The 26,528-nt window shown below is 53.3% G+C and overlaps 2 protein-coding genes across 3 annotated transcripts in view; one reads left to right on the forward strand and one right to left on the reverse strand.

Moving 5' to 3' along the window:
* TSPEAR (thrombospondin type laminin G domain and EAR repeats) overlaps nucleotides 1-26,326 on the reverse strand; it is a 217,830-nt gene extending 191,504 nt beyond the window's left edge. The window contains exon 1 of the mRNA XM_055373719.2: nucleotides 26,065-26,326. Within this exon, the coding sequence (XP_055229694.1) occupies nucleotides 26,065-26,146 (82 nt within the window). The 5' untranslated portion in view covers nucleotides 26,147-26,326. The remainder of the gene's footprint in view (nucleotides 1-26,064) is intronic.
* On the forward strand, nucleotides 9,428-17,462 carry LOC109024497 (keratin-associated protein 10-3). 2 transcript variants are annotated; one of them, XM_031005222.2, is made up of 2 exons: nucleotides 9,428-10,462; nucleotides 16,798-17,462. In XM_031005222.2, the coding sequence occupies exons 1-2, from the start codon at nucleotides 9,896-9,898 to the stop codon at nucleotides 17,356-17,358; spliced, it is 1,128 nt and encodes a 375-aa protein (XP_030861082.2). In that variant the 5' UTR covers nucleotides 9,428-9,895; the 3' UTR covers nucleotides 17,359-17,462. The 2 variants fall into 2 exon arrangements, with proteins under 2 accessions (XP_030861082.2, XP_030861083.2); XM_031005223.2 differs by lacking the exon at nucleotides 9,428-10,462 and having other exon boundaries at nucleotides 16,651-16,965; nucleotides 17,050-17,462.
* Nucleotides 26,327-26,528: the final 202 nt, after the last annotated feature.

The following is a 26,528-nucleotide window of genomic DNA, read 5'->3' on the forward strand; positions in this document are numbered from 1 at the left end:
AAACCCTGTCTCTACTAAAAATACAAAAAATCAGCCAGGTGTGGTGGCGGGCGCCTGTAGTCCCAGCTACTCGGGAGGCTGAGGCGTGAACCCGGGAGGTGGAGCTTGCAGTGAGCCGAGATCGCGCCGCTGGACTCCAGCCTGGGCAACAGAGACAGACTCTGTCTCAAAGAAAAAAAAAATGAAAAGGAAAGAGAAGGGTGTGTGTGGACTGCCGGCCAGGGCAGAGGTGGGACCCACCTGCCTGGGAGCCCCAAGTGGCTCTGCTTCCCAGCAAGCCCAGCGGAAGGGGAGTGGGGAGGGCTGCAGTGGAGAGGGGGACTGAAGGTGTGAGCATGTCACCCCCTGGCCAGGACCCCTAAAGGCCCCGAGGGGCACCAGGCACTGTTCTCTCATGCAGGCCTCGGGCTCCCATCGCTTTTACTCCAAAGTGAGGCTGGTGATGGATGGACCTGCGCCCCGAGCATAGAGCACCAGGCCAACCTCCCCACTCAGGTGGGGGCTCCTCCAGCAGAAAACAGACCACACACACAGCAGGAGAGGAGCCCGGGCAGCCCGGGACCACCCTCACCCCAGCCAGGAGGGAAGCCAGCGGCACGAAAAGCAAGACCAAGATAAACTAACATATCACTGCACCCAGGGGAAACCAATGGTTTAAGGAACTTTAAAAACCCTAAATACGGCCGGGCACGGTGGCTCACGCCTGTAATCCCAGCACTTTGGGAGGCCGAGGCGGGCGGATCACGAGGTCAGGAGATAGAGACCATCCTGGCTAACACGGTGAAACCCCGTCTCTACTAAAAATACAAAAAATTAGCCAGGCGTGTTGGTTGGCGGGTGCCTGTAGTCCCAGCTACTCGGGAGGCTGAGGCAGGAGAATGGCGTGAACCTGGGAGGCGGAGCTTGCAGTGAGCCGAGATCATGCCACTGCACTCCAGCCTGGGCTACAGAGCGAGACTCCATCTCCAAAAAAAAAAAAAAAAAAAAAAATCCTAAATACACTCAGATATTCAGGAAGACGTTACATCTACCAAACAAGGACAAGATGCTTTGAAAATGAACAATTAGAACAATGATCCCTAAAATGTCACAGATATTAAACATCTCATTGATATTTAAAATTAAACAGAGAGGCTTGAAGGTGAGTGTATTAGGGTTCCCTTAGAGGGACAGAATAGAATATATATATATGTATATATATATACATACATTATATATATGTGTATATATATATACATACATTATATATATGTGTATATATATATACATACATTATATATATATGTGTATATATATACATACATTATATATATATGTGTATATATATACATATACATACATTATATATATATGTGTATATATATACATATACATACATTATATATATGTGTGTATATATATACATATATATACATGTATATACATATATATATACATATATATATGTATATACATGTATATATACACACACATGTATATATATATTTGGGAGGGTTACTAAGTATTAACTAACATGATCACAAGGTCCCGCAATAGGCCGTCTGCAAGCTGAGGAGCAAAGAGATCCAGTCCGAGTCCCAAAACTGAAGAACTTGGAGTCCAGTGTTCAAGGGCAGGAAGCATCCAGCACAGCAGAAAGATGTAGGCTGGGAGGCTAGGCCAGTTTCTCATTTTCACATTTTTTCTGTCTGCTTTATATTCGCTGGCAGCTGATTAGATGGTGCCCACTCAGATTAAGGGTGAGTCTGCCTTTCCCAGCCACTGACTCAAATGTGAATCTCCTTTGGCAACACCCTTACAGACACTCCCAGGATCAGTACTTTGCATCCTTCAATCCAATCAAGTTGACACTCAGTATTAACCATCACCATGAGGTTGAGAAATCGCTCTGATTTGGAACAAAACATCAAAGAGATAAAAAAGAAATGAGGAAAAAATACCATAAATGACTGATCTAGTGAATGTAATCCCTGATGTGTGGGAGTCCCACAAAGCGGGACAGTGAGAATGATGAGCGGATGCACAAATAAACCCCTAAAGAGGAGCATTTCCCAAGGCTAAAGACACAGTCTTCAGGCTGAAAAGAACCAAGTGATGCCAAGAAAAATGAACGGAAAAATCCTAGATATGTCCTCTGTTGAAATGATATAACATCAAAGATAACAAGTGGTTCCCATGGGCTTACAGAAAATCAAGCAAACAAACAAATGAACAAGTCACCCACAAGCAATAAAAATCAGATTAGCATCAGACATCTCATCAGCAGCACCGAATGCTACAGACTCACAGAGCAACACTCACGATGTCCGGGAGGTCAGCATTCAGCCCACGCTTTCAAAGATGAGCATGCTGTAAATAAACAGGTTAAACAGAAGATAAACAGTTCTTAAGATAAGCAATAAACATGACAGCAAATTGTTAACCATAAAACTATTAAGTAAGCATATGTGTTTTTCTAAGGCTAAGTAGCATGTATTTTATCCTCTGGGTGTGTGGTCATTTGCTTTTCTACATTTTTGTTTGTCTGTTTGTTTATAGAGAAGGGGTGGTCTTGCCATGTTGCCAGTCTAGCATCAAGCTTCTGGGCTCAAGTGATCCTTCCACCTCAGCCTCTCAAGTAGCTGGGACTACAGGTATGCACCACCATGCCAGGCTCTTTTCAAAATATTTTAAAGTAGTGGAAATATTTTTTCAAACTGAATCTGACCTAGATGTCAAGTCTGTAAAACAGATTAAAACACAGCTTCTCTAATTTAAAGTGGGATGGAGAATCCAGACACCTATTAGTTTGTCCTCCTCCCCTCCCTTCCCTTCATCTCCCCTCGCCTCCTCTCCCCTTCTCTCCTCTCTCCACACTTCTCTCTCTCTCCCCGGCTCACACACCCTTACCTAGGTAGCATCTGAAATGTCTCCGAAGAACATGATTTTACAACCTTGTTGCTTTGAGTCCCTCTCTCTCTCCAAGCTTTAAGAGATTACGGAATTAGCATGTGCATCATTAGGCCAGGGAACAGAGCTGATAGCAAAGAATGGCACTCACCCCTATGTCTCTAACGTATAACTGTTAACACCATAAGATGTATCAGCCATTACTCACAGCTGACTTTCTCTATAATAAGCTTATTTTTTCAACAATCCTTATGTCCCCATCCGTACACTAAGACCCTAAGAACTGAGAGACAGAACATCAAGGACCTATTCATCCATATTGTGCCAATTGCAAAAATGCATGAGGACATTATGTATTGATAAAAGGTTCAACTCATCAAAGATATGAGAATTAGAAACATATATGCACCATACAAAGAGTCCCCACATATATGAAGCAAACATTGACAGAATTCAAGTGAGAAATAGACAGTTCTACAATAGTTGGAGACTTTAATATTTCATTTTCAATAATGAACAGAACATCTAGTCAGAAGGTCAATAGGAAATAGAGAACTGAACCCACTATAAACCAGTTACTCACAAAAGATATGTATAGACACTCCACCCAACAACAGCTTTACTGGTGAATATCACCAAACATTTTTTTAAAATTTAACAAAAACCTCCTCAAGTTGTGAAAGAAAAAAATAGAAGGATCACCTTCTAACTCACTCTGTGAAGCAAACATTATGCTGATACCAAACCCACATAAGACATCAAAAGAAAAGAAAATCACAGACGAACATGACTTGTAAGTACAGATGCAAAAATTCTCAACAAAATACTAGCAAAGTGATTCCAACAGCATATTAAAAGGATTATATACCATGACCAAGTTGGATTTATCCCAGGAATGCAAAGATAGCTCCAGATTAAAAATAATCAATGTAGTATACCACACGAAGAGAATGAAGTGAAAAAAACCCACATGATCTCAATTAACAAAGAAAAGGCTTTGACAAAGTCCAACACCATTTTATGATTTTAAAACACTCAGAAAACTAGAAATAGAAGGGAATTTCCTCAACATGCTAAACAGCATGTATGAAAAACCCACAGCTTGCATTATACTTGACAGTGAAAGACTGAAAGCTTTCCCCCTAAGATTAGGAACAAGACAGGATGTCCCTTTTCACCACCAATATTCAACATTGTACTGGAAGTTCTAGCCAGAGCTATTAAACAAGAAAAATAAATAAATAAAAGTCATTAAAATTGGAAAGGAAGAAGTAAAATTATTTCTATTCACAGGTGACATGATCATGTCTATAGAAAATCCCAAAGAATCCACAAGAAAGCTACTAGAGCTTTATTAAAGAATTCACCAAAGTTTCAGGGTACAAGATCAACATACAAAAATCATGCATGTTTCTATACACCAGCAATGAAAAATCTGATAAGGAAATTAAGAAAAACAATTCCATTTCAATGGCATCCAAAAGAATAAAATACCTAGTAACAAATATAACCAAGGAGGTAAGAGACTTGTACAATGATAACTGTAAAACATTGCTGAAAGAATTAAAGAAGACCTAAATAAATGGAAAGACATCCATGTTCATGGATTAGAAGACTTAATGTTGTTAAAATGGCAGTACTACCCAAAGAAATCTACAGATTCAATGCAGTCCTTATCAAAATTCCAAGTCTTTTTTTTTTCCAGAAATGAAGAAGCTGATCTTCAAGCACATATGGATTATAGGAGCTCAGAATAGCCAAAACAATCTTGAAAAAGAGGGACAAAGCTGGAGGATTCACACTTCCTAATTTCAAAACGTACTACAAAGCTACAGTAATCAAAACAGTGTGGTACTGGCCTAAGAACAGACATATGGACCAATAGAATAGAACTCAAAGTTCAGAAATAAACTCATACATTTATGGCCAACTGATTTTCAACAAGAGTGTCAAGATAATTCAATAAGGAAAGAATAATCTCTTCAACAAATGGTGTTAGGAAAACTAGATTTACAGATGGGAAAGAATGAAGTTGGGCCCTTACCTAATATCATATATAAAAATTAACTCTAAATGGATCAATGCCCTAAATATGGTAGCTGGAACCATCAAAATCTTAGGAGAAAAGATGGGGAAAATGCTTTATGCCCTTGGATTTGACACTAGGTTCTTAGATATTACACAAGAAGCACCAGCAACAAAAGAAAAAATAAATTGGACTTCATCAAAATTTAAAACTTTTTTGAATCAGAGAACACTGTCAAGAAAGTGAAGACAATCCACAGAATGAAAGAAAATATTTGCAAATCATACATCTGACTGTGACTCAACAACAAAAAGACAACCCAACTAAAAAACAGGCAAAAGATTGAGTAGACATTTCTCCAGTGAAGGTATGCAAATGGCCAATAAGTACATGAAAAGATGCTCAACAGTATTACTCATTAGGAAAATGGAAATCAAAACCACAATGAATGCTACTTCACACCTACCAGGATGGCTGTAATTTTTTTTTAAAGCAAAATAACAAGTGTTGACAAAGATGTGGAGAAATTGGAACCCTCATACATTACCAGTGGGAATGTAGAATAGTGCAACCACTGTGGAAACATTTTGGTGGTTCCTTAAAAGTTAAACATAGAATTACCACATGACTCAGGAAATGAGGAGTACCCAAAAGAACTAAAAATAAGTAAATAAATAAAAAGAGAGAGGCTCAAATAGATCCTTGTATGTCAACATTCTTTGCAGCATTATTCATAATAGCCAAAAGGTATGAATAACCCAAGTATCTACCAACAGATGAATGGATGAATGGATTCACACTTCCCAATTTAAAAAACTACTGCAAAGCTACAGTAATCAAAACAGTGTGGTACTAACATAAGGATAGACACAAAAAGCAATCAAATCTAAGAGTCCGGAAATAAAGCTATTCATTCATGGTCAACCGATTTTCAACAAGAATGCCAAGACCATTCAATGGAGAAGGAATCATCTCTTCCCCAAATGATGCTGGGAAAACTAGATTTCCACATGAAAAGAAACATGTGGTATATCTGTATGAAGGAATATTATTTATCCATAAAAATGAAAGAAGTCCTGACACATATTGCAACACAGATAAACACTGGAAACATTGTGCCAAGTGAAATAAGTCAGTCACAGAAAAACAAATATTGTTTGATTCCTCTTACATGAAGTATCTAGAACAGGCAACTTCACAGAAACAGAAAGTAGAATAGAAGTGACCAGACACAGTGAGGAGAAGGAAATGGGGAGTGAATGTTTAATGGGGACAGAGTTTCAGTTCGGGAAGAAGAAACAGTCCTAGAGGTGAACGGTGGTGGTGGTTGCACAGCACTGTGGATGTACTTAACCCACAGAATTGTTCATGGTGGTTGCGCAGCACTGTGGATGTACTTAACCCACAGAATTGTTCATGGTGGTTGCGCAGCACTGTGGATGTACTTAACCCACAGAATTGTTCATGGTGGTTGCGCAGCACTGTGGATGTACTTAACCCACAGAATTGTTCATGGTGGTTGCGCAGCACTGTGGATGTACTTAACCCACAGAATTGTTCATGGTGGTTGCGCAGCACTGTGGATGTACTTAACCCACAGAATTGTTCATGGTGGTTGCGCAGCACTGTGGATGTACTTAACCCACAGAATTGTTCATGGTGGTTGCGCAGCACTGTGGATGTACTTAACCCACAGAATTGTTCATGGTGGTTGCGCAGCACTGTGGATGTACTTAACCCACAGAATTGTTCATGGTGGTTGCGCAGCACTGTGGATGTACTTAACCCACAGAATTGTTCATGGTGGTTGCGCAGCACTGTGGATGTACTTAACCCACAGAATTGTTCATGGTGGTTGCGCAGCACTGTGGATGTACTTAACCCACAGAATTGTTCATGGTGGTTGCGCAGCACTGTGGATGTACTTAACCCACAGAATTGTTCATGGTGGTTGCGCAGCACTGTGGATGTACTTAACCCACAGAATTGTTCATGGTGGTTGCGCAGCACTGTGGATGTACTTAACCCACAGAATTGTTCATGGTGGTTGCGCAGCACTGTGGATGTACTTAACCCACAGAATTGTTCATGGTGGTTGCGCAGCACTGTGGATGTACTTAACCCACAGAATTGTTCATGGTGGTTGCGCAGCACTGTGGATGTACTTAACCCACAGAATTGTTCATGGTGGTTGCGCAGCACTGTGAATGTACTTAACCCACAGAATTGTTCACTTAATAATGGTTGAAACGGTAAATTTTATGCTATGTATATTTTACCACGATGTTTAAAAGATAAAAATAGTTGGCTATTTTATGTTATATATATTTTATCACAAAAAAAACATTTTTAAAGGCAGTCAAATGGAAGAATATGCAGTTTTGGCACACATGTATTGATAAAGTCATAATAAACAACAATTACTGAGTGCCTATCATGAAAATAATGCACACAAGGCTGCAGGTTGTTGACCTTGCTGAGTCTCAGAAAAGTGGCTCGAGTAGCTCGTGGAGGAAGTGGGGAGAAGGCGGCGCTCACAGAGCTTCCCGTGAGCCGGTGCAGCATGAAGATCGAATAAACCTGCTGAGGACACTCCGGGTGGAATGGCGTATCTTCTAGCTCTTCAATGTCCCTTCTGCTCACACAGAGCATGGAGGGTCTCCCCTGGACTTGCCCCAAAGGGGGTCATGCTTTGCCTCAACCCTCCAGGCCTCTGCCACAGGCTGGAGGAGCTGCTTGATGCAGACACTTGACCTTGGAGGTGTTTAACCCAGATGTCCCCAGATCCTCTGGCCTTCTGAGGTCACTCTTTATAATCCAAATAAAATAACAAGAGACAGTGCCCTCCAAACTGTGGGGAACCTATCCAGCCTCCCCCGACCCCACCCCAACTCCTGTGGCTTTGGGGCATTCACACTCTCCTGGTCCTGTCCCGGCACCTTTGCTCCCACTGGACTGCACGCTGTGCTGTCTCTCAGGTACGCAAGTGCACCACAGACTCTGATATGCACAGAACAGGCCCCTGGGTCTCGGTCCCCAAAGCACCTCTTCTCAGACCTTCTACTGAGAGGTGGGGGGTCGGGTCATGACACACAGCAGGAAATGAATGCACGACCCAGGCCAGAGGCATCAGCTGGTCCTCCCTCCCTTGGGCCTCTCCCTGGCCATGCCCCAACCTGGCTCACACTCCCTCAGGGTTGCAATGACCTCCGATCCCTAGACCCTTTTCCCAAGTCCAATTTTTCCTCCAAGTTCCTGGTCCCTTGTGGTGGGCCAGTTTATTCAGCTTAGGAGAAATGACTGTTAAATATTCAGAATTTTCTCAAGCAGGTTGTTAAACTGCTCATAGCTTGAAATCAGCCAGGATATGAATATTTACACCATGGATGACAGCTAACACTCCACACCAGGGCTCTCATCTCACCACAGCGGGACAGGGGTACACACCACACACCAGGGCTTTCATCTCATCACAGGGTAATATTTACAACGCAGAGACCAGCAGACACCACACACCAGGGCTTTTCACTTCAAGGGGCCCATCCACCACACACCTCGAGCCCTCACCTGCTGGTCACTGCCTGTGGGCCTGAAGCCCTCCAACTTTCCAGGCAGAGCCAAGCAGCTCTCCCTTAATCTCAGGATCCTCCAGGCTAGATGAGCTCTGGGGCTCTAGAGTCCTCAACCACAAAGGCTGCAGAATGTCTTCTCAAAATTAAAAACAATTCACTTCCCATGAAGAAATCTTTCAACCTCCTAGAACAACCCCTCTGAACTCTGAACTGGACCTTCCCTTCACAATAATGTTTTTTCACATTCCCACTCATAAATAAACCCAAATCCTCTCTCTTTAGATGGAAGGAGCTCCTTTTTTATAGCTAGACCCAACCGTCTGGGCACCCATCAGATATTTTCACATCAATCCCACACCGCCATGTCTAAACCATGCTCCGCCCCGCTGTTCTCACACAATCTGGGTTTCTCATTCTGATTTCCCACGTCCCTTGCTCTCTGAGGCAGCAGAGGTTGATGGCTAAGAACATAGAATACGGGCCTGCCAGGCCTCCAGTGCATGCTCCTCTGCCTGCTGGTGCGGGCTTTTGCACAAGTTCTTCATTGTGACTCAGTTTCTCCATCTGTAGAGTGGGGATAATAACAGCCCCTACTTTACAAGGTTGATGTATGGGTTAGTGAGGTCATATTTACAAACTTGCTCAGAATATTTCCTGACACATAGCAAGACCTATCACATGGCTGTTTGCCGAAAAAAATAAAAATAAATCCAGCTCCCAAGCCATTCACTGGTCTACGGATTCAAGATAAAGAGAATATAAAACAAGAAGAAAAACATCCTTGACTCAACTGAGTGTGAAGAAATTAGGGGGAAATAATAGTAAGCAATCCCAAATGACAATCACAGAGGAGCGGCCAGGGGCTGCTGACCTTCTGTGGTCCACGCAGAGGCTGGGCTCCAGCCCATTGGCCGGCTCCCTCCATGGCCCCACAGTCCCGCTCAGTTCTGACACCGGGGGAGCTTCAGGAGCTAAGCTACGCTACACGGTCCGTGGTGAGCATCCTCAAGAAACCACCCCAAACACCAACAAGGAAAGAAGCCTGGGGCCTTGTGCTGGGACAACACACACACCCTTGAGAGATATATAAGCTCCTAGCACCCAGACGCTCACTCCCTCCCTCCTTCCCATCCAGCACCCAGACACTCACTCACTCCCTCCTTCCCATCCAGCACCCAGACGCTCACTCACTCCCTCCTTCCCATCCAGCACCCAGACGCTCACTCACTCCCTCCTTCCCATCCAGCACCCAGACGCTCACTCCCTCCCTCCTTCCCATCCAGCACCCAGACGCTCACTCACTCCCTCCTTCCCATCCAGCACCCAGACGCTCACTTACTCCCTCCTTCCCATCCAGCACCCAGACACCCACTGTCTCCCTCTCAGCTCCCCCAGCTCAACCACCAGCATGGCTGCGTCCACCATGTCCGTCTGCTCCAGCGACCTGAGCTACAGCAGCCGTGTCTGCCTTCCTGGTTCCTGTGACTCTTACTCCGACTCCTGGCAGGTGGACGACTGCCCAGAGAGCTGCTGCGAGCCCCCCTGCTGCGCCCCCAGCTGCTGCACCCCGGCCCCCTGCCTGACCCTGGTCTGCACCCCAGTGAGCTGTGTGTCCAGCCCCTGCTGCCAGGCGGCCTGTGAGCCCAGCCCCTGCCAATCAGGCTGCACCAGCTCCTGCACGCCCTCGTGCTGCCAGCAGTCTAGCTGCCAGCCGGCTTGCTGCACCTCCTCCCCCTGCCAGCAGGCCTTCTGCGTGCCCGTCTGCTGCAAGACTGTCTGCTGCAAGCCTGTGTGCTGTGTGCCCGTCTGCTGTGGGCCTTCTTCTTCATGCTGCCAGCAGTCTAGCTGCCAGCCAGCTTGCTGCATCTCCTCCCCGTGTCAACAGTCCTGCTGTGTGCCCGTCTGCTGCAAGCCCATCTGCTGTGTGCCTGTCTGCTCTGGGGCTTCCTCTCTGTGCTGCCAGCAGTCTAGCTGCCAGCCAGCTTGCTGCACCACCTCCTGCTGCAGACCCTCCTCCTCCGTGTCCCTCCTCTGCCGCCCTGTGTGCAGACCCGCCCGCCTCCGCGTGCCGGTTCCCTCCTGCTGTGTCCCCACCTCCTCCTGCCAGCCAAGCTGTGGCCGCCTGGCCTCCTGCGGGTCCCTCCTCTGCCGCCCCACATGTTCCCGCCTGGCCTGCTGAGGCCTCTGCTCAGGCCAGAAGTCCAGCTGCTGCCAGGCATGTCCCCCAGGGCCACTGGGCATTATGAGTCCCCCACCTCTCCCACTACTGGCCCCTCGGCTGCTCTGGTGTCTGTCTCTTCCTTGGAGATGCGTGCACAGCCTCTCTTCCCCTAAGCCCTGGGGGCTCCTGCTAAGCTCCAGATGACCCTGCCTCCACCCACTCCCCCGGCTCTTCCAGACCACTTCCCACATTCCAGGCCCCTGTGGTCTCGCCTCCTTGGAAGCTGCTGTGCCTCCTCTGGCCATTGTAGGACCATGCTTGGAAGTCCTAATAAACACCCTCCACATAGCCCGGCTGCGCTTTGCTCTCTTCTTTGAGTCGTTTCTGGTTGAATTGCTGACCAGCCCGACAGGAGGCCAGGACACAGGTGCAGCCTCCTGGGGCCCTTGCGCCCAGCCTCAGCCCTTCTCCAGGCCCCAACACACATTAGTCTGGCACTGGTGCCGTCCCCGCAGGAATGTACCAGTCCCAGGGAGGGTCAACGGAGCGGCCGTCCCCACCCCAGCCCAGCAGGCAAGTCTGTCTCCCAGGGCCCTGATGGGCGAGTGTCAGAGGTGGCAGTGGGGTCACTCGCAGGCACAGCCGCCCCCACCGCCCTGCATTTCCCCACCAAGTTGCCAGTCCCTGCCAAGTGGGGGCTGGCCGGACACGGAGTCCTGGCTCCAGACAGAGAGGATGGCTCGCTCCACCTGCAGCCCAGCCCGTCAGTCCTCACAGGGAGATTCAGAGTCCCGGGACAAGCGTCCAGGCTCAGCTGCCAAGCCTCTCCCGCCTCTCCAGCTCCAGAAGTGGTCCACTTCCTTCTACTGCCCCTACAACTCCCGTGTCTGAAGCCTACTGCCCAGATCATGAATATCTTGAAGTCTTTTCTAACAGAAAATAGATAAAGCTCCAGCCGGGGCAACAGAGTGAAACCTTGTCTCCATTAAAAATAAAAAGGCCGGGCGCGTGGCTCAGGCCTGCAGTCCCAGCATTTTGGGAGACTGAGGCAGGAAGATCACTTGAGCCCAGGAATTCGAGAGCAGCCTGGCCAACATAGTGAGACCTTGTCTCTAAAAATACAAAAATTAGCAGGGCATCATGGCATGCGCCTGTGGTACCACCTACCCGGTAAGCTGAAGCAGAAGAATCACTTGAGCCGGGAGGCGGAGGCTGCAGTGAGCTGAGATTGTACCACTGCACTCCAGCCTGGGCGACAGAGTGAGACCCTGTCTCAAAAAATTAATTAATTAATTAAAGTAAAAAATACATAGCTGGGCATGGTGGCACGAACCTGTAGTCCCAGCTACTCAGGAGGCTGAGGTGGGAGGATCACTTGAGCCTGGGAGATCAAGGCTGCAGTGAGATATGATTGAGCCACTGCACTCCAGCCTGGGTGAGAGTGAGACACTGTCTCAAAAAAAAAAAAAAAAAAAAAAAGGGTGGGGGAAAGAAGAGGGATGCAGCCGAAGGCCCCTGCCTCCGACTCAGTGCTGCCTCGCACCTGCCAGAGGAAGTGGCTCCTGGCAACCCCATCTCACCCCCAGCTCCTCCAACACACCGTTCTTCTCTTCCCTCTTCCCACAGCTGGCCAAGAACTGCGGTGCCGAGGTCACTCTCCCTCTGTCCCTCACTCTGCCGGCCAGCCCCTGCTGCGCCTGGCCCTGTAACGCCGTCTCCCTGGGCTTCTGGGATGCGTCTGTCTCAGCTCCCGCGCCCACTCCTCTGACTTTTCTCTATGTGCGTTCTCTCCCTGCCCCCAAACTCCAGGCCTCCAACCAGGTGCCTCCCCCGGGCTCCCAGCCACGCTTACGGCGGCCTCCAGGTGTGCCCCCAGACCGAAGGGAAGCTGCACCTGGGCACATCTGAAGCTGAGCTAGCGTCTTCCTCCAAACTGCCCTCTCCCCTGACCGGCTGGGGCAGCTGGACTCCACCCCGTCCCCCGCCCTGCCCTGGCCCTGCCATCTTCACTGAGCTGCCAGATATCTTTGGGGTCTGCCTTGCCTCTCCCCACCACCATTTCTTTAGCTTAGGGTGATTTGCTAAACAGCTCTGGGCCAGCAGGGCTGCCAACAGTCCTGTCCACAGGTAAGAGCATCCTAGGAGACGCCCCGTGCTTTGAGAGTGCCCCATGACAACAGAGATTCTTCTACGGAATTTTTTTTGGAAGAAAGCATGTTCTTTGTCCAAGAGAAGATGCTGATTTTGGAGAAAGATAGGAAGAACTTGGTGACTTCAGGCGACACTCTGCCTTCCAGTCCAGGGTTCCACCACCAGGAAGGCTAGAGAGCAGGAAGAAAAGGGCTGACAGCACAAAGGCTGGGGTCGTGCTGGGTGTCACGTGTGCTTGGCAGCGAGAGCGAGCCGTTCCTCTGTCCTTGCTGGGGCCCCTCCTCTGCCGACCCCCAGTGCAGTCCCTCAGCCCATCCCTGCAATCCCTCAGCGTTTGAAGGACCGGAGAGAGGAGGCCAGTCCACACGAGAAGAGCCAAGGGAGCAGAGACTTCCCAGAGCCCCCCTTGCCAACCAAACAGCACACAGTGAGAGGGGCCTGGAGGCCCCGGGGGTGCCGCATAAGGCCTTCTATTTTGTTAGAAATTCACGATATCCATGAAGTCAGTGGTTTGAATCTGCCTTGGGGCCGGGCAGTGGGAACTTCACGGTTAAAGAACTCCTGGGGGCCCTGAAGCCTCAGCCCCTCAGCAGTGTCTGGTTAAACCCACCTGCAGCAGGGAAACCTTCCACCTAAAGGCATCCCAGGCTTTCCAGGCTTGAGAGGAAATTCAGGTGTCACTGTTAAGCCTGATACTGCCTCGTGGCCAATAAAAACAGTGGCTGACCTTCAGGAAGCCTTCGTGACCTGTTTTGAACCACGTAATCCTCACGTGGCCTTGTGGGGTGAGTGGACCATGACCCCATCTTGCAGAAAAGGAAACCGCAGCCCACAGGGTGATATTCCAAGGTCGTGCAAGCCAAGTCAGAGGTGAGAGGTGGACAGAGGCAGAAACCAACAGAACCCTGGGAAAGGGTGTGGTGGCTAAATGACACCCCCCAGACGATGTCCCTACCCTCATCCCTGGAACCTGTGAATCTGCCCTTATAGTGAGAAAAAGCACTTTGCAGATTGATTAGATTGCTGATTAAGATCCTTAAACATTTTTTAAACCGACACATCATTATTGTACATATCCATGGAGTTCCCAGTGATGCTTCCATAGGGACAGCGCGGAGTGGTCTGGCCGGGGTGCCCAGAGCTCCCACCATCTCAAACACGGACTGTTTCTCTCTGCGGGGAGCATTCGATACCTTCCTTCCAGCGACGTGAAACGATATATTCTTGCTGACTTACAGTCATCCTACAGTGCTATCTAGAACAGCGGTCCCCAACCTTCATGGCACCAGGGACCAGTTTTGTGGAAGACAACTTTTCCACGGACTGGGGAGGGGGATGGTTTGGGGATGATTCAAGCGCATTACATTTATTGTGCACTTTATTTCCATTATTACATTGTAATTTATAACAAAATAATCATACAACTCACCATCATGTCAAAAAAGTGGGAGCCCTGAGCTTGTTTTCCTGCAACCAGATGGTCCCGTCTGGAGGTGATGGGAGTCAGGGGCAGACCATCAGGCATTAGATTCTCACAAGGAGCAACAGAGACCCCTGGCATGTGCAGTTCACAGCGGGGTTCGTGCTCCTCTGAGGATCCAGTGCTGCCACTGATCTGGCAGGAGGTGGAGCTCGGGCGGTAAAGCTCACTCACCTGCCACTTCCCTCCGGCTGTAAAGCTCACTCACCTGCCACTTCCCTCCGGCTGTAAAGCTCACTCACCTGCCACTCCCCTCCGGCTGTAAAGCTCAGTTCCTAACAGGCCACAGCTGTGGTGGTCCCCGGTCCCGGGGTTGGGACCCCCTGCTATAGAACACTAGAACGTGTCCCCCCGACCAGCTGCAATTCTCTGTCTTTCAGCAAGTCTCTCCCTATCCTCCCTGCCCTGTCCTTCCACCCTCCAGCATCTCCTGCCCTGTTTTCCTTCTGTGAGATCCACATTCTCTGTCTTCTATCTCTGAGCCAGGTTCAGAGCCCTGAGATGTGAGATGATCCTGGCTTAGCCAGAGAGACCCTAAGTGCCGTCACACACGTTCCTATGAGAGGGAGGCAGGGAAACTTCACCCAGGAGAGGCGGCGTCCACATGAGCACAGGAGTGGAGACTGAAGCGATGCGAGCAGAGACCACCAACCACCCCATAGAGCAAAAGCTCCAGAGGAACAAAGGGGCCTCCCTGAGCCTCTGGAGGGGAGCACAGTTCCGCAGACTCCTCGCTGTCTGCTCAGTAACCCTGCTCCCAGGCATCTGGCCTCCAGAATAACAGAATACATTTGTTTTTTAAACCATCAAGTTAGTGATGATTTATTACAGCAGCCACGAGAAACTCTGCAAATGTATGTGAAGCATTGTGTGATCAACGTAACTTGCACAATTTCCGGGTATTCTGGTTTAAAATGTCATTGAGATGCTAGTAATAATGAAATAGTAACCGTGAAATAGAGTCCCAGCCTTCTAATGGGTCAGGTTTAACCCCTTCAATCCCTGGCGGCGAAGGTGCTCTCGGTCTTCAAGGACCTGACAGCCTTGCCTCCTTGCAGGGCCCCCCTGCCTTGGGCTCCCACCCTCTGGTGGTCGTGGTGTTCCAGCTGCCCCTGTGTGCCCCACAGGCACCCACGGCCTGCCGCAGTGCAGTCTCCTCGCCCCCTGCCTGCCCACAGGCAGCTGCCTCTGTCCTGCCAGCCCAGGGCCCGGGCAGCCTGAGTGCAGTTGTGCGTGCCCGCTGCCTCCTTGAGAGTGGACAACACGACTTTCATTTCTGGCAGAGCATCAGCCACTGTCTCCTGACCACCAACGAGCAGCCCAGAGGTTGTCCAGGGGCCCGTGGATGGACGCCTGGGCTCAGCCCCTAGGAAAGGTGCACTGGGCATGAGGGTCTGTGCTCGCGCACGAGGGCAGCAGAAGAAGATGCAGAAGCAGCGCCAACCACCTCCTTGGTGGGCAGCAGAGGCTAAAGCCAAGCCCACGGGGCCTCCAGAGCCCCCAGCTTGTGACATGCAGCGCGGCCACACACACACACACACACCCCTGGCTGAGCCCCTGCTGGGCCAGCACCACAGGCGCCGTGAGCAGGTATGGATGGAACGGATTCACACCCTCTGTGTGGCGGCCGCTGCTCAGCCAGTTGCCGGCCCACCTGGTCCCCTGCCCAGAAACACAACCCCACAACGTGGAGCCCGTGTGTCTCAGTTGGCAGAAAAAACGCGTGGGCTGCGGGTGCCCTGGGCAGCACACAGACATCTGGGGTGCAGCCTGAGGCAGGAACAGTGGGCCGCAGTCACGGGCAGAGCTGGGCCTGGAATCGCCACCCTCCCTTCACCTGCAGAGACCTGGCGACAAACACAGACGGAAGGGGGCTACAGGCCCCAGAGCAGGGCTCACACATGAGCCATTCCGTGAGCTCAGAGTCCAAGTCACCCTGTCATTGGGTCCCCCAAGATGACAGCCCGGCACCCAAGGGTTCAAATCCCGGAGCGTGATCCTCCCTACCCACTAACAAGGCCCAATCAGGACCTGCCAGCCCAGACCCAACGCAGCCAGGGCTTTTATGAGGCGGTGGCCTCTCCGGGGAAAATAAACCAGCCCTGATGAGGGGTTCCCAAGAACCGGCTCCAAACACCAACAAGGAAAGAGGAACACTGAGAAGCCTCTTGTTCAGACAACACCCAACACATAGAGACATAAAAACTCCCAGCCACGTGCGCCGCACACTCCCTCCCCGGCTCCCTCCCCCGCTCCCCACCGGCCCACTCCTGCCCCCCTCCCTCCCCCACTCCCTCCTCCGCTCCTTCCCCGGCTCCCTCCCCTGCTCCCTCACCCACTCCCTCCCATCTCCCCCAGCTCAACCCCCAGGATGGCCACGTCCACCATGTCCATCTGCTCCAGTGCTTCCACCAACTCCTGGCAGGTGGACGACTGCCCAGAGAGCTGCTGTGAGCCCCCCTGCTGCGCCCCCAGCTGCTGCACCCCGGCCCCCTGCCTGACCCTGGTCTGCACCCCAGTGAGCTGTGTGTCCAGCCCCTGCTGCCAGGCAGCCTGTGAGCCCAGCGCCTGCCAATCAGGCTGCACCAGCTCCTGCACGCCCTCGTGCTGCCAGCAGTCTAGCTGCCAGCCGGCTTGCTGCACCTCCTCCCCCTGCCAGCAGGCCTGCTGTGTGCCCACCTGCTGTGTGCCCACCTGCTCTGAGGATTCTTCTTTGTGCTGCCAGCAATCTAGCTGCCAGCCAGCTTGCTGCACCTCCTCCCCAAGCCAGCAGTCCTGCTGTGTGCCCGTCTGCTGCAAGCCTGTCTGCTGCAAGCCCGTCTGCTGTGTGCCTGTCTGCTCTGGGGCTTCCTCCCTGTGCTGCCAGCAGTCTAGCTGCCAGCCGGCTTGCTGCACCTCCTCCTGCTGCAGACCCTCCTCCTCTGTGTCCCTCCTCTGCCACCCTGTGTGCAGGCCCACCTGCTGCATGCCCGTCCCCTCCTGTTGTGCACCCGCCTTCTCCTGCCAGCCCAGCTGCTGCCACCCAGCCTCCTGCGTGTCCCTCCTCTGCCACCCTGTGTGCCCCCACCTGGCCTGCTAAGGCCTCTGCTCAGGCCAGAAGCCCAGCTACTGACGGGCACGTCCCCCAGGGCCAGCCAGGCTCAGGTTCCCCCCAATCTCTCCCACTGCTGACCTCTCAGCACACGCACTAGTACGCACCACACTGGTACACACCACAGTGTGCAAGCTGGCTGACCTCATACCCTACAACCACGGCTTATCTATCCACTACCTCCAAGCCAGGCCCAGGCAACCATGAGACAGCCCTCTCCTATTATCGAAGGGCCCCAGGTGTTCCCCGGCGGAATATTCCCCCATAGCCACAGGAGGTCCCTGGCCCCCGCTGCCCTTCTCCTCCAAGCCATCGGCCACCCTTGCCCACCACATGCCTTGCACAATGAATAAACTGGCCTTCCCTGCCTCTGCGTGCTCCTCTCCTAGCCTAGTGTTCTATTTCATTCTTTCTCGGGCCCTCTATGCAGACACACCCCTGGCTTCGGCAACCCTAAAGACGAGCCACGTCGTGGGAGCATTTCCAGTGGCGCTGAGTTCCAGGCTCCCATCCCCGCAGCCCAGGCCTCCTGGATCTGCACCTCCAGGCAGCTCTCAGGGTGACCCTGCTGCAAATCCAGGATTCAGGTGGTGATGTCTCTGGTGGCACATCTGGCCAGAGGGCTCCTTGGCAGGAGGGGCCTGGTGCCCCCATGCCTTCCTGTCCCTGGTGAGTTTGAGGAACCCCGGGGACAGGGCCCAGGTTGGCTTCTGTGCAGGGCCCTCTGCAGGCACAGCTGAAGCTGAGTGTCGCTGTGGTCAACCAGCTCCTGGGTGGGATGGGGTGGGGCCTCCCTCTCCCCGGGAACCCTGGCATTTTATTGAAATGGCCAATGCCTTCTGTTTGTGCTTGTGAAGGCTAATGGCAACACCTCTTCTGTGGCCCCAGGTCAAGCCGGGCGTGGCCGAGGTCAGAGGGAAAGAGGCCAAAGGGTACATGACCTAGGGATCCCACACAATGGGATCTGGGGCCCAAGCTGGCCACTCTTTGGGGGTTTCCTTTGGGGCCAGTGTTTCCAGGATCCCCAAGGGTCCCACACCCAGCCTCACTCCCCGCCAGAGCCGCCTCCTCAGCTGCTGTCCCCTCCACACCACACCAGTGCCACCGCCCAGCTCCTGCGTCCCCCCAGCTGCAGTGGAGCTGGAACCGGCTGGGACTGAGAGGGGTGCACAGGGCTGCAATCCCAGGAGGTCCTGAAATCCAGCAAGATGTTCCCAGGACCCTTAGTGCAGGTCTAAGATCACCTGGCCTCTGTCTGCCCTGAAGAGTGTGGGGCAGATGCCCTCGACTGGGCCAGCTTTTCCAGTGCACTCTCCCTGCAAGGACCCTCAGTGAGAGCAGGGCCCTCCCGCAATTAGAACGGGGTTGGTGTAAATGGGTTCAGACAGACTGGATCCTACCATCCTCTTCCTAGCCCCTGGGGGTGGGGAGGTAGCTGGGACCCTGCCCCCTGCTTCCCTGGGGTACCCCACCCCCCCCACCACCACTCTCCAGGGGTCCCTACTATGGAACACGGGGTGAGAGAAGCCAGTTTCGCACTTCCCTGGCTGTTGCGGCCTGCAATTTTCTGTAGCCTGTCAATCCAGACTTTACCCCCTCTGTGACATTATCAACCTCCTTCTAGCCAAGTCCACCCCCAACCCCCAGGGAACCCAAACAGTGTGGGGTGGCCCTGACCTGCCAGAGCTGTTGGCCTCCAGCTGGCGGGTAAAACCCACGGCCTTCTCAGAACAGGTTTCTCAACACATGAGACAGAACACACCAGACTTCCAAGGGGAACACCTGGATGGAGCTGGTTACCCAGATCATTCAACACCGAGGGGCAGCGGCTTGAGGGTCTTTCCACTAAGGCTTGGATTAACAAGAGGAGCAGGGGTCTCTCCAGGATGGGCCCACAGGAAATTTCCAGAAATCTACCACGGGGACCAGAAGAGGAGCCTCGGTGGGTGACAGTGGCAGGTGCTGCCCACTCAGCCATGCGCTGCCTCCACACCCATCACTGGGGAGATGTTTTCAGGAGAAAGATGCAGCAGCTCCCACCCAGTGTCACGTCACGGCCCGTGCACGCCATCCACGGACCCTGGATGGAGCCCAGCTGCCTCCGGGAGCGCAGTTTAACTACAAAGGAGCCCTGGCTGCCCGCCCCGCCCAGACGCACTGACCCGTTGTTCTCTGTGGCTGGTGATGGCCTGTCCCCAACCACTGGTGACTCTTCCCTGGGGCCCCAAGCTCAGCCCCTAACCCCCTGTTGCCGGAAGTCAGGGACCCCAAACAGAGAGACCGGCTGAAACCATGGCAGAAGAACGTGGATTGTGAAGATTTTATGGACATTTATTAGTTCCCCAAATTAATACTTTTGTAATTTCTTATGCCTGTCTTTACTGCACTCTCTAAACATAAATTGTAAAGATTTCATAGACACTTATCACTTCCCCAGTCAATACCCTTGTGATTTCCTATGCCTGTCTTTACTTTAATCTCTTAATCCTGTCAGTTGAGGAGGGTGTATATCGTTCCAGGACCCTGTAATAATTGTGTTAACTACAAAACTTGTACAGCATGTGTGTTTGAGCAGTATGAAATGTGGGCACCTTGAAAAAAGAACAGGATAACAGCAATTGTTCAGGGAATAAGAGAGATAACCTTAAACTCTAACCGCCGGTGAGCCAGGCAGAACAGAGCTATATTTCTCTTCTTTCAAAAGCAAATGGGAGAAATATCGCTGAATTCTTTTTCTCAGCATGGGATATCCCTGAGAAAGAGAATGCGCGCCTAGGGGTAGGTCTCTGAACTGCCCCCCCGGGGCGTACCTGTCTCTTATGGTCGAGGTTGCAGAGGTGAAATAAACTCCAGTCTCCCATAGCGCTCCCAGGCTTATTAGGAAGAGGAAATTCCCACCTAATAAATTGTGGTCAGACCGGCTGATCTCAAAACCCTGTCTCCTGATAAGATGTTATCAATGACAGTGGTGCCCAAAACTTCATTAGCAATTTTAATTTCGCCTCGGTCCTGTGGTCCTGTGATCTCGCCCTGCCTCCACTGGCCTTGTGATATTCTATTACCCTGTTAAGTACTTGCTGTCTGTCACCCACACCTATTCGCACACTCCCTCCCCTTTTGAAACTCCCTAATAAAAACTTGCTGGTTTTTGCGGCTTGTGGGGCATCACGGATCCTACCAACGTGTGATGTCTCCCCCGGACGCTCAGCTTTAAAATTTCTCTCTTTTGTACTCTGTCCCTTTATTTCTCAAGCCAGTCGACGCTTAGGAAAATAGAAAAGAACCTACGTGATTATCGGGGCAGGTCCCCCGATAACCCCCAGCTGCAGATCGAGACCTAGTGCGAGTACAGGTCCCCCCAGACCCTTCCCAGTGCCCACCGACCGGCGGCCTAGGCCAGGTAGAGCTGGCAGCGCCTCCCCTGCTGCAACACCAGGCTCTGGTAGAAACTTCAGAAAACATGCACAGGCAAAACCAAGGAAGGGTGGCTGCGTCCCGGGTTCTTCCGCGCAGCTGTGTGTACACGCGTGCACACCCCCACACGCACACACCCACGTGCACACCCCCATGCGCACGCACCCACGTGCACGCCCATGCACGCACACACGCGTACACACCCGCGCACACACGCGCGCGTGCACCCATGCACACACACCCGCGCACACACCCACGTGCACACCCATGCGCGCACCCACGCGTACACACCCACGTGCACACACCCACGCGTAGACACCCACGCACACACGCGCGCGCGCACCCATGCGCACACACGCACTCGCACACCCATGCGCACACATGCACGCGCACACACCGCTGTCCCCAGCCGTGCAGAACGATCCTCCCTGAGTCCCCGGCTCCGACCCACACGCAGCACACGCTAACGCTTCCCACGCAGTCGTTTTGCTGGGTTGCGCTTCACCCACTTCTCAGAGGGGGCGGCCGAGGCGGAGGTGTCGGGGATCGAGCAGCTCCGGGCCTCAGGGGTCGCCCCGCCACCGTTTTCCTTTCCCAGATGCTGGGACGGGGGCAGGGAGGGGCTCCCCAGGCTGAACCCGACTAGGTCACCCTAGAAGCGAGGCGAGCTTCTCTTCTGTTTTTCTTCGGCGCCCCTGAGCCCCTGGCAGTGCCCAAGGTGCCCATGGGATTGGATTCGCCAGAGCCTCCTACGCAGACCCCACCCAGGGCCAAAGCCACCCCCAAGCCCCACCTTGGTGGTGGGGGATGAAAAGTGAGCCATCGAGAGATGGGGTCCCCCCACCCCCAACCCCTCCAAGGACAAAGGCGGGCTGGGAAGCACCCGCTTTCACGTCCGCCCCTGCCCGGCTTTCCTAGCGGAATTGGCGCCGGCATCAGTTGGGGGTTGTGGGATCAGTGAGGAATCCTGCGGGGTCGCCTCCATTTATCAGTTGTGTGGGGTTGGGCGAGCACCCCTAGCCCCAGCCCAGGCGATCGGGGCGCGAAGTCCACTGCACGCGGATTTGGGATTAGGACCGGGGTGACAGCCAGGAGGACCGCACCTGCCCTCCCCACTCCTGCCGCTCCACCCCTGCCCCCACCGCAACACCAAGGTCTCCACCAGGAAGATGGGGGTGGGGAAAGGACGCGGGGTAGGGGGGTGCGGGGAGAGAGGACACAGGGTCGGAAAGGTGAGGGGTAGTGGCAGAGGCGGAGGCCGAGGCCGCGCAGCTGCGGGGCGCAGGGAGGGGCAGAGGAGGGGTGTTCAGATAGGAACCTAGTCCAGACCCGTCGGGGCCGTCGTGTGCGGCTCGTTATCCTGGAACCAGAGAGGCTGGGGACCCTTGGCTCGTCTGGAGCGGAACCCTAGCGTCCAATAGAGTGTATGGGGCTCAGCCCTAAAGCTAAACATTCTTTGTTTCCTGATGACCATGGGGGCGGAGGGGGGGAAAAAGCCCTGGCCTTATAGTTTAGAATTTTATAAAAGGAAAGGCGTGGCCACTGACAATTTGCGCTTCAGGAGTCCCAGAGTGACCGCCTGGCTCGGAGCAGGGAATGAGGGGGTCCTTAACTCTGAGATTTGTTTTCTGAGAGACAAAGGTGATGGGTGAGGCGGCTAAGCCTCTGATTCTCTATAGGTGGCGGTCATTCATTTCAGAACATGAATGGATTCAGTAAATAAACATGATAGAAAAATGCCACAAGCCCTAGGCCCGTTGGAGTGGACTGGACAGTCCGTTCCCAGTGGGTCCCTCAGCCTCGGTCCCCCACCCTTCCCGGAGCCCTGGGGGTCACACACATCCCTCCTGGCTGCCTAGCCTGTGCCCCCCGATTCCCCCCCTCCCCTCCCCGCGCGTGCACACACACACCACACAGCACGAGGCGACAGAGTATGAGAGAGAGAGAGCGAGAGAGGACGGGAGAGAGAGGGAGTGCAAGTGTGCGCTGGGGGTAACCCGTGCATTCATGCATTGGGGGTAACAGGCTGGAGCTCAGATCCCTCCCCCAGCCCCCAGCAGGGGGGACTGCAGGCTCCTGGTCTGAGTGGGGAGCTGGGTCCCCTGGACAGAGGACTGGGCTGCGGGGTCAGGAATGGGCACACTTCCTAACTGCAGGACACTCAAAGGGCTTTGGTCATGCACACGCAGCCAAGAGAAGGTGTCGCTGGCACACAGCCTTCCAGGAGCGGACTTGGTGACCTCGCCAGGGACCAAGACTCCCCAGCACTCACACTCCTTTAGGCGCTGAAGTTCAGAGGACAGAGGTTGAGGGCAGAGCTCCTGGGAGCACCAGTCGAAGTAGGAGGGCTGGGCTGGACAACCTCCCCCAACCTCCTATTGCAAAGGGGCTCCAGCCAGCAGCCTCCACACCCCAGTGATCTTTTAAGGTGCAAATCTGCGCCATCATTTATTTCCTCAGTGCCTTCTCCAGCTCATGGGATGTACCCTGCCCGTCCCAGAGACCTGACCACCCTCATTCCTCCCTCAGCCCACCCTGGGGTCTCTCCACCAGCTGACAGCCTTCCTGCAGTCCCCTCCCCGAATGCTGCTCCCTGAGGCCCTCCTGGACACCTGCAGGGCAGGCACAGCCCGCGGGACCTCACAGCACTTGCTCCGGGCAGAGCTGCAGTTTGGCCAAGTTGCCAGCTCCGTGTGGGCAGGGGCCCTGGCCTGTGGCTGCCACATCCCGGGTGGGGGCACGGCCTTTCCTGGCGTGAATGCTGAGCAAATGTAGGGGGAAGGGGAGTGAATGAGGAGAGCCCGAGGCCTCACTGAGCAGGGTCCTGCGTGACCGGTCCCCACCGCTGACGGTTCCTGGGGTAACACTCAGGACAGGGAGAGGCAATGGAAAGAAACGTGGCCGCCCTCGCATCCTGCAGCTCCCGCACTCCCAGCCTCCCGGCCTCCCACCCAGCCCCCCAGAGCCCACCAGTGACCCCGCCCACTGGGTCCTCAGATGGCTCCCACGGGATCTCCTGCCTTGATCTCCTGGTCCACATGGAGGTGAAGTGGGTTGCTCTGAATGAGGGGTGCCGAGCCTAGGGCGCAGCCCACTCTCCTGGGTCCGCAGCATCACGCAGCCCGGACCACAGTCTCCTTACAAGAATCGGAAGGGTCCCTGCAATCGCCCTTCGCACTGAGGCTTCCTACGGTGTGGTGTAAAAACACAGGCTTGTCCTCCATTGCTGCCCACGCGGCTGGAGCCGCCTGAAAATCCCAGCCCACAACTTCCCCAAAGCCTGGCAGTCACTTGATTAGCAAAATGAGTCCTAGAAAGCGAGAGACGAGAGGCGAATGAGCGCCGAAAATCAAAGCAGGTTCCCCTCCTGACAACTCCAGAGAAGGCGCATGGGCCCCGGGGCAGACCCGAACCCCTAGCCTCGCGACCGCCTGTGACCTGCGGGTCAACCACCCGCCGCGGCTCCACGCCGTGGGCACAGACTCAGGGAGCAGGATGAGAAAGCTGAGACGGCGCAGCCACGGCCCGGTGCCTTCACGCGCACAGCGGCACAGCCCCGGCCAGCGGGGCCCACGCTAAGGCGGAATCCCACAGAAGCCTGCAGAGCGAGCGCGCGCCTGTGCTTCCCAAAACGGAATGGAACCAAGGTGACTTCTACAGAACGATCTGAAGCCCTGGCTGGCCCTTATGGTAGTCTCTTGGGAGCGTTCCAAATGTAGCTCAATATTACTTACTTGACTTTTATCTTTCCTCCCTGGTTCGTGGTATTTATAACTGGGTCATCTTTTAACTATTTGCAACGTAGCTTCAGGGGAGAGGGGGAGGGCTTTATAAATAACCTGTATTATTATTACGCAGGTTGATTCTGTTCCCTGAGCTAAAGGGAACATGAAAATACATGTCTGTGACTCATGCCCCCCCCCACCCCCCCACTCCAGGGTGTGCTGAGGAGTCTCTCAGCTGCCCCGGGGTCCTCCAGCAGGGGAGGGAGAAAGGCTGGCGCTGCGCCCTCCATCGCGTGAAGCCAGGGGATTTTGCTCTGCGACAAGCTGACTTGGCTGTCGTATTGTTTGCAGAATCACCCGGTTCCAAGGCAGTCCCTGCGGGCAGGTGCAGCTGTGCCGGAGCTTCAGTCCTGTCCCCAACACCCAGGCAGTAATGGTTCCAGCACGGAAGCTCTACCTACCTCCCACTGCACAGCCCGAGGGCTGTCCTGGAGGCACAGCCATCCGTCCCTGGGTGGGCAGGCACGTTTATGACCCCCACCCCCACCCCCCACGCGAGTCAGCACGATCCATACTCGGGTGATCGTGCTCATCCCCTGGTCATGTCATCGGGATCTGAGTGCCATCCGAGCAGAGAGCTGTGGCCCGGTGCCGGGGGTGGACTTCATCTATTCCAGGGAACCAAGGATGCATGATTTGCAAACAAAACCAGAAGCGCAAGCCATCTCCTCGCCTCCCCTGATAGCCGTGCTGCGGAGCCTGAGTGCTCGAGTCACTAATTTCCTGTCCAGTAACCAAGTTTCTAGCGACCAGGTCTAGTTGTCCTGTTACTTTATTAAATTTTGGTTTGATAAGTAAAATCCCTCAGTAGAAACTATAGAAAAGTATTAGCATGTCATGGTCATGAGCAAGCCAAACAGCCTTTCTAAAATGTGGGAAGGAGACCCCCAGGCTTCGCCAGGGACCCCCCAGTGAGCCAGCCCAGGGCTCTCCACTCAGACCAGATTACGCCCCAAAGAACCGAGCCCTTCACTCTGGAGGTGGTTGTGTTTGGGGCTGTGTCTGTGTCTCCAGCTTTTTGCTCATGTGGGGAAGGAGCAGGGCCAGTGTGGCCCTTCGCTTTGCTGAGTGCAGGCTGGGGGCACCTCCACCAGCTAAGGAAACGGCTCGTGCACAGTAGCCTCCCGGGCTGCTGCGACTTCATTCTTCATTCCCAAAGCAGGTGTCAGCCTTTCCCGGGAGGCCCAGCAGGTAAGCACTTGTGGAGGCCCCGGTGGCTGCTGGTTAGCTCTTGAAACTCGTCCCCACCCTGCGTGCGTTCTAAAGAGCCGCGTTTCTATTGCAACTGCCTGCCCTGCGCTTTCATCTTCCCCACCTGTGCTCCTCCCGCCTCTGCCCATCTCCACAGGGTGCTACCCGCCAGTCCTGCCAAAGCGTCCTCGGGCACCGCGGCTTGAATCAGTGTTAGAAAGTGGCATTTGTGACTCGACACCCCTCCCAGCTCCCCGGCAAGTTCCCATGTCCCCCCGCCCGAGTTCCCATGTCCCTGCCTTACCTGTGCAGGGCTCCCAACCCTGCGTGCCGTGGCCGGGGGCCACCAGGGGCAGCACAAAACACAGCCTCAGCAGGGCAGACATGAGGGGCTTGGGTGCCAAGCTCCATCCAGGGCTCCGCTCAGCCTGCAGGGAAGTGGCTGCTCCTCAGACGTCTGCGTCAGTCTTTCCAGGGGCGGCCGCGGGCCCCCCGGGGGTCACTGCGACGGCCACATGCCAGCGGCCTAAGGCGGGGACAGAGGTGGCCCTGGCGGTCGCAGTGGGGAAGCTTCTGGTTGCTGCCTGCGGGAGGCAGGTGGCCCTGGCAGGTTGGGCTGCAGCCGCTGTTTTATCTCTTCATTTCCCTGATGGGCTTGGGTCCTGCGTGCAGGTGACAGGTGATAACAATCTCCGCACGGCCTGGGATTAGTCACTGGCAAAGCACACTTTCCAAAAGGAAAGACAGAAATAGATCGTGCTGCGGAGA

Source organism: Gorilla gorilla, chromosome 22 (genome assembly GCF_029281585.2).
Source record: "Gorilla gorilla gorilla isolate KB3781 chromosome 22, NHGRI_mGorGor1-v2.1_pri, whole genome shotgun sequence".
Classification (NCBI taxonomy): Eukaryota; Metazoa; Chordata; class Mammalia; order Primates; family Hominidae; genus Gorilla; species Gorilla gorilla.

Bases quoted from the DNA above. Each gene is read 5' to 3' on its own strand.
- LOC109024497 (XM_031005222.2), top strand. From the start codon at position 9,896: ATGGCTGCGTCCACCATGTCCGTCTGCTCCAGCGACCTGAGCTACAGC. The intron at 10,463-16,797 runs CAGCCAGCTTGC...GTCTGCACCCCA, and splicing joins GCTGCCAGCAGTCTAGCTGC to GTGAGCTGTGTGTCCAGCCC.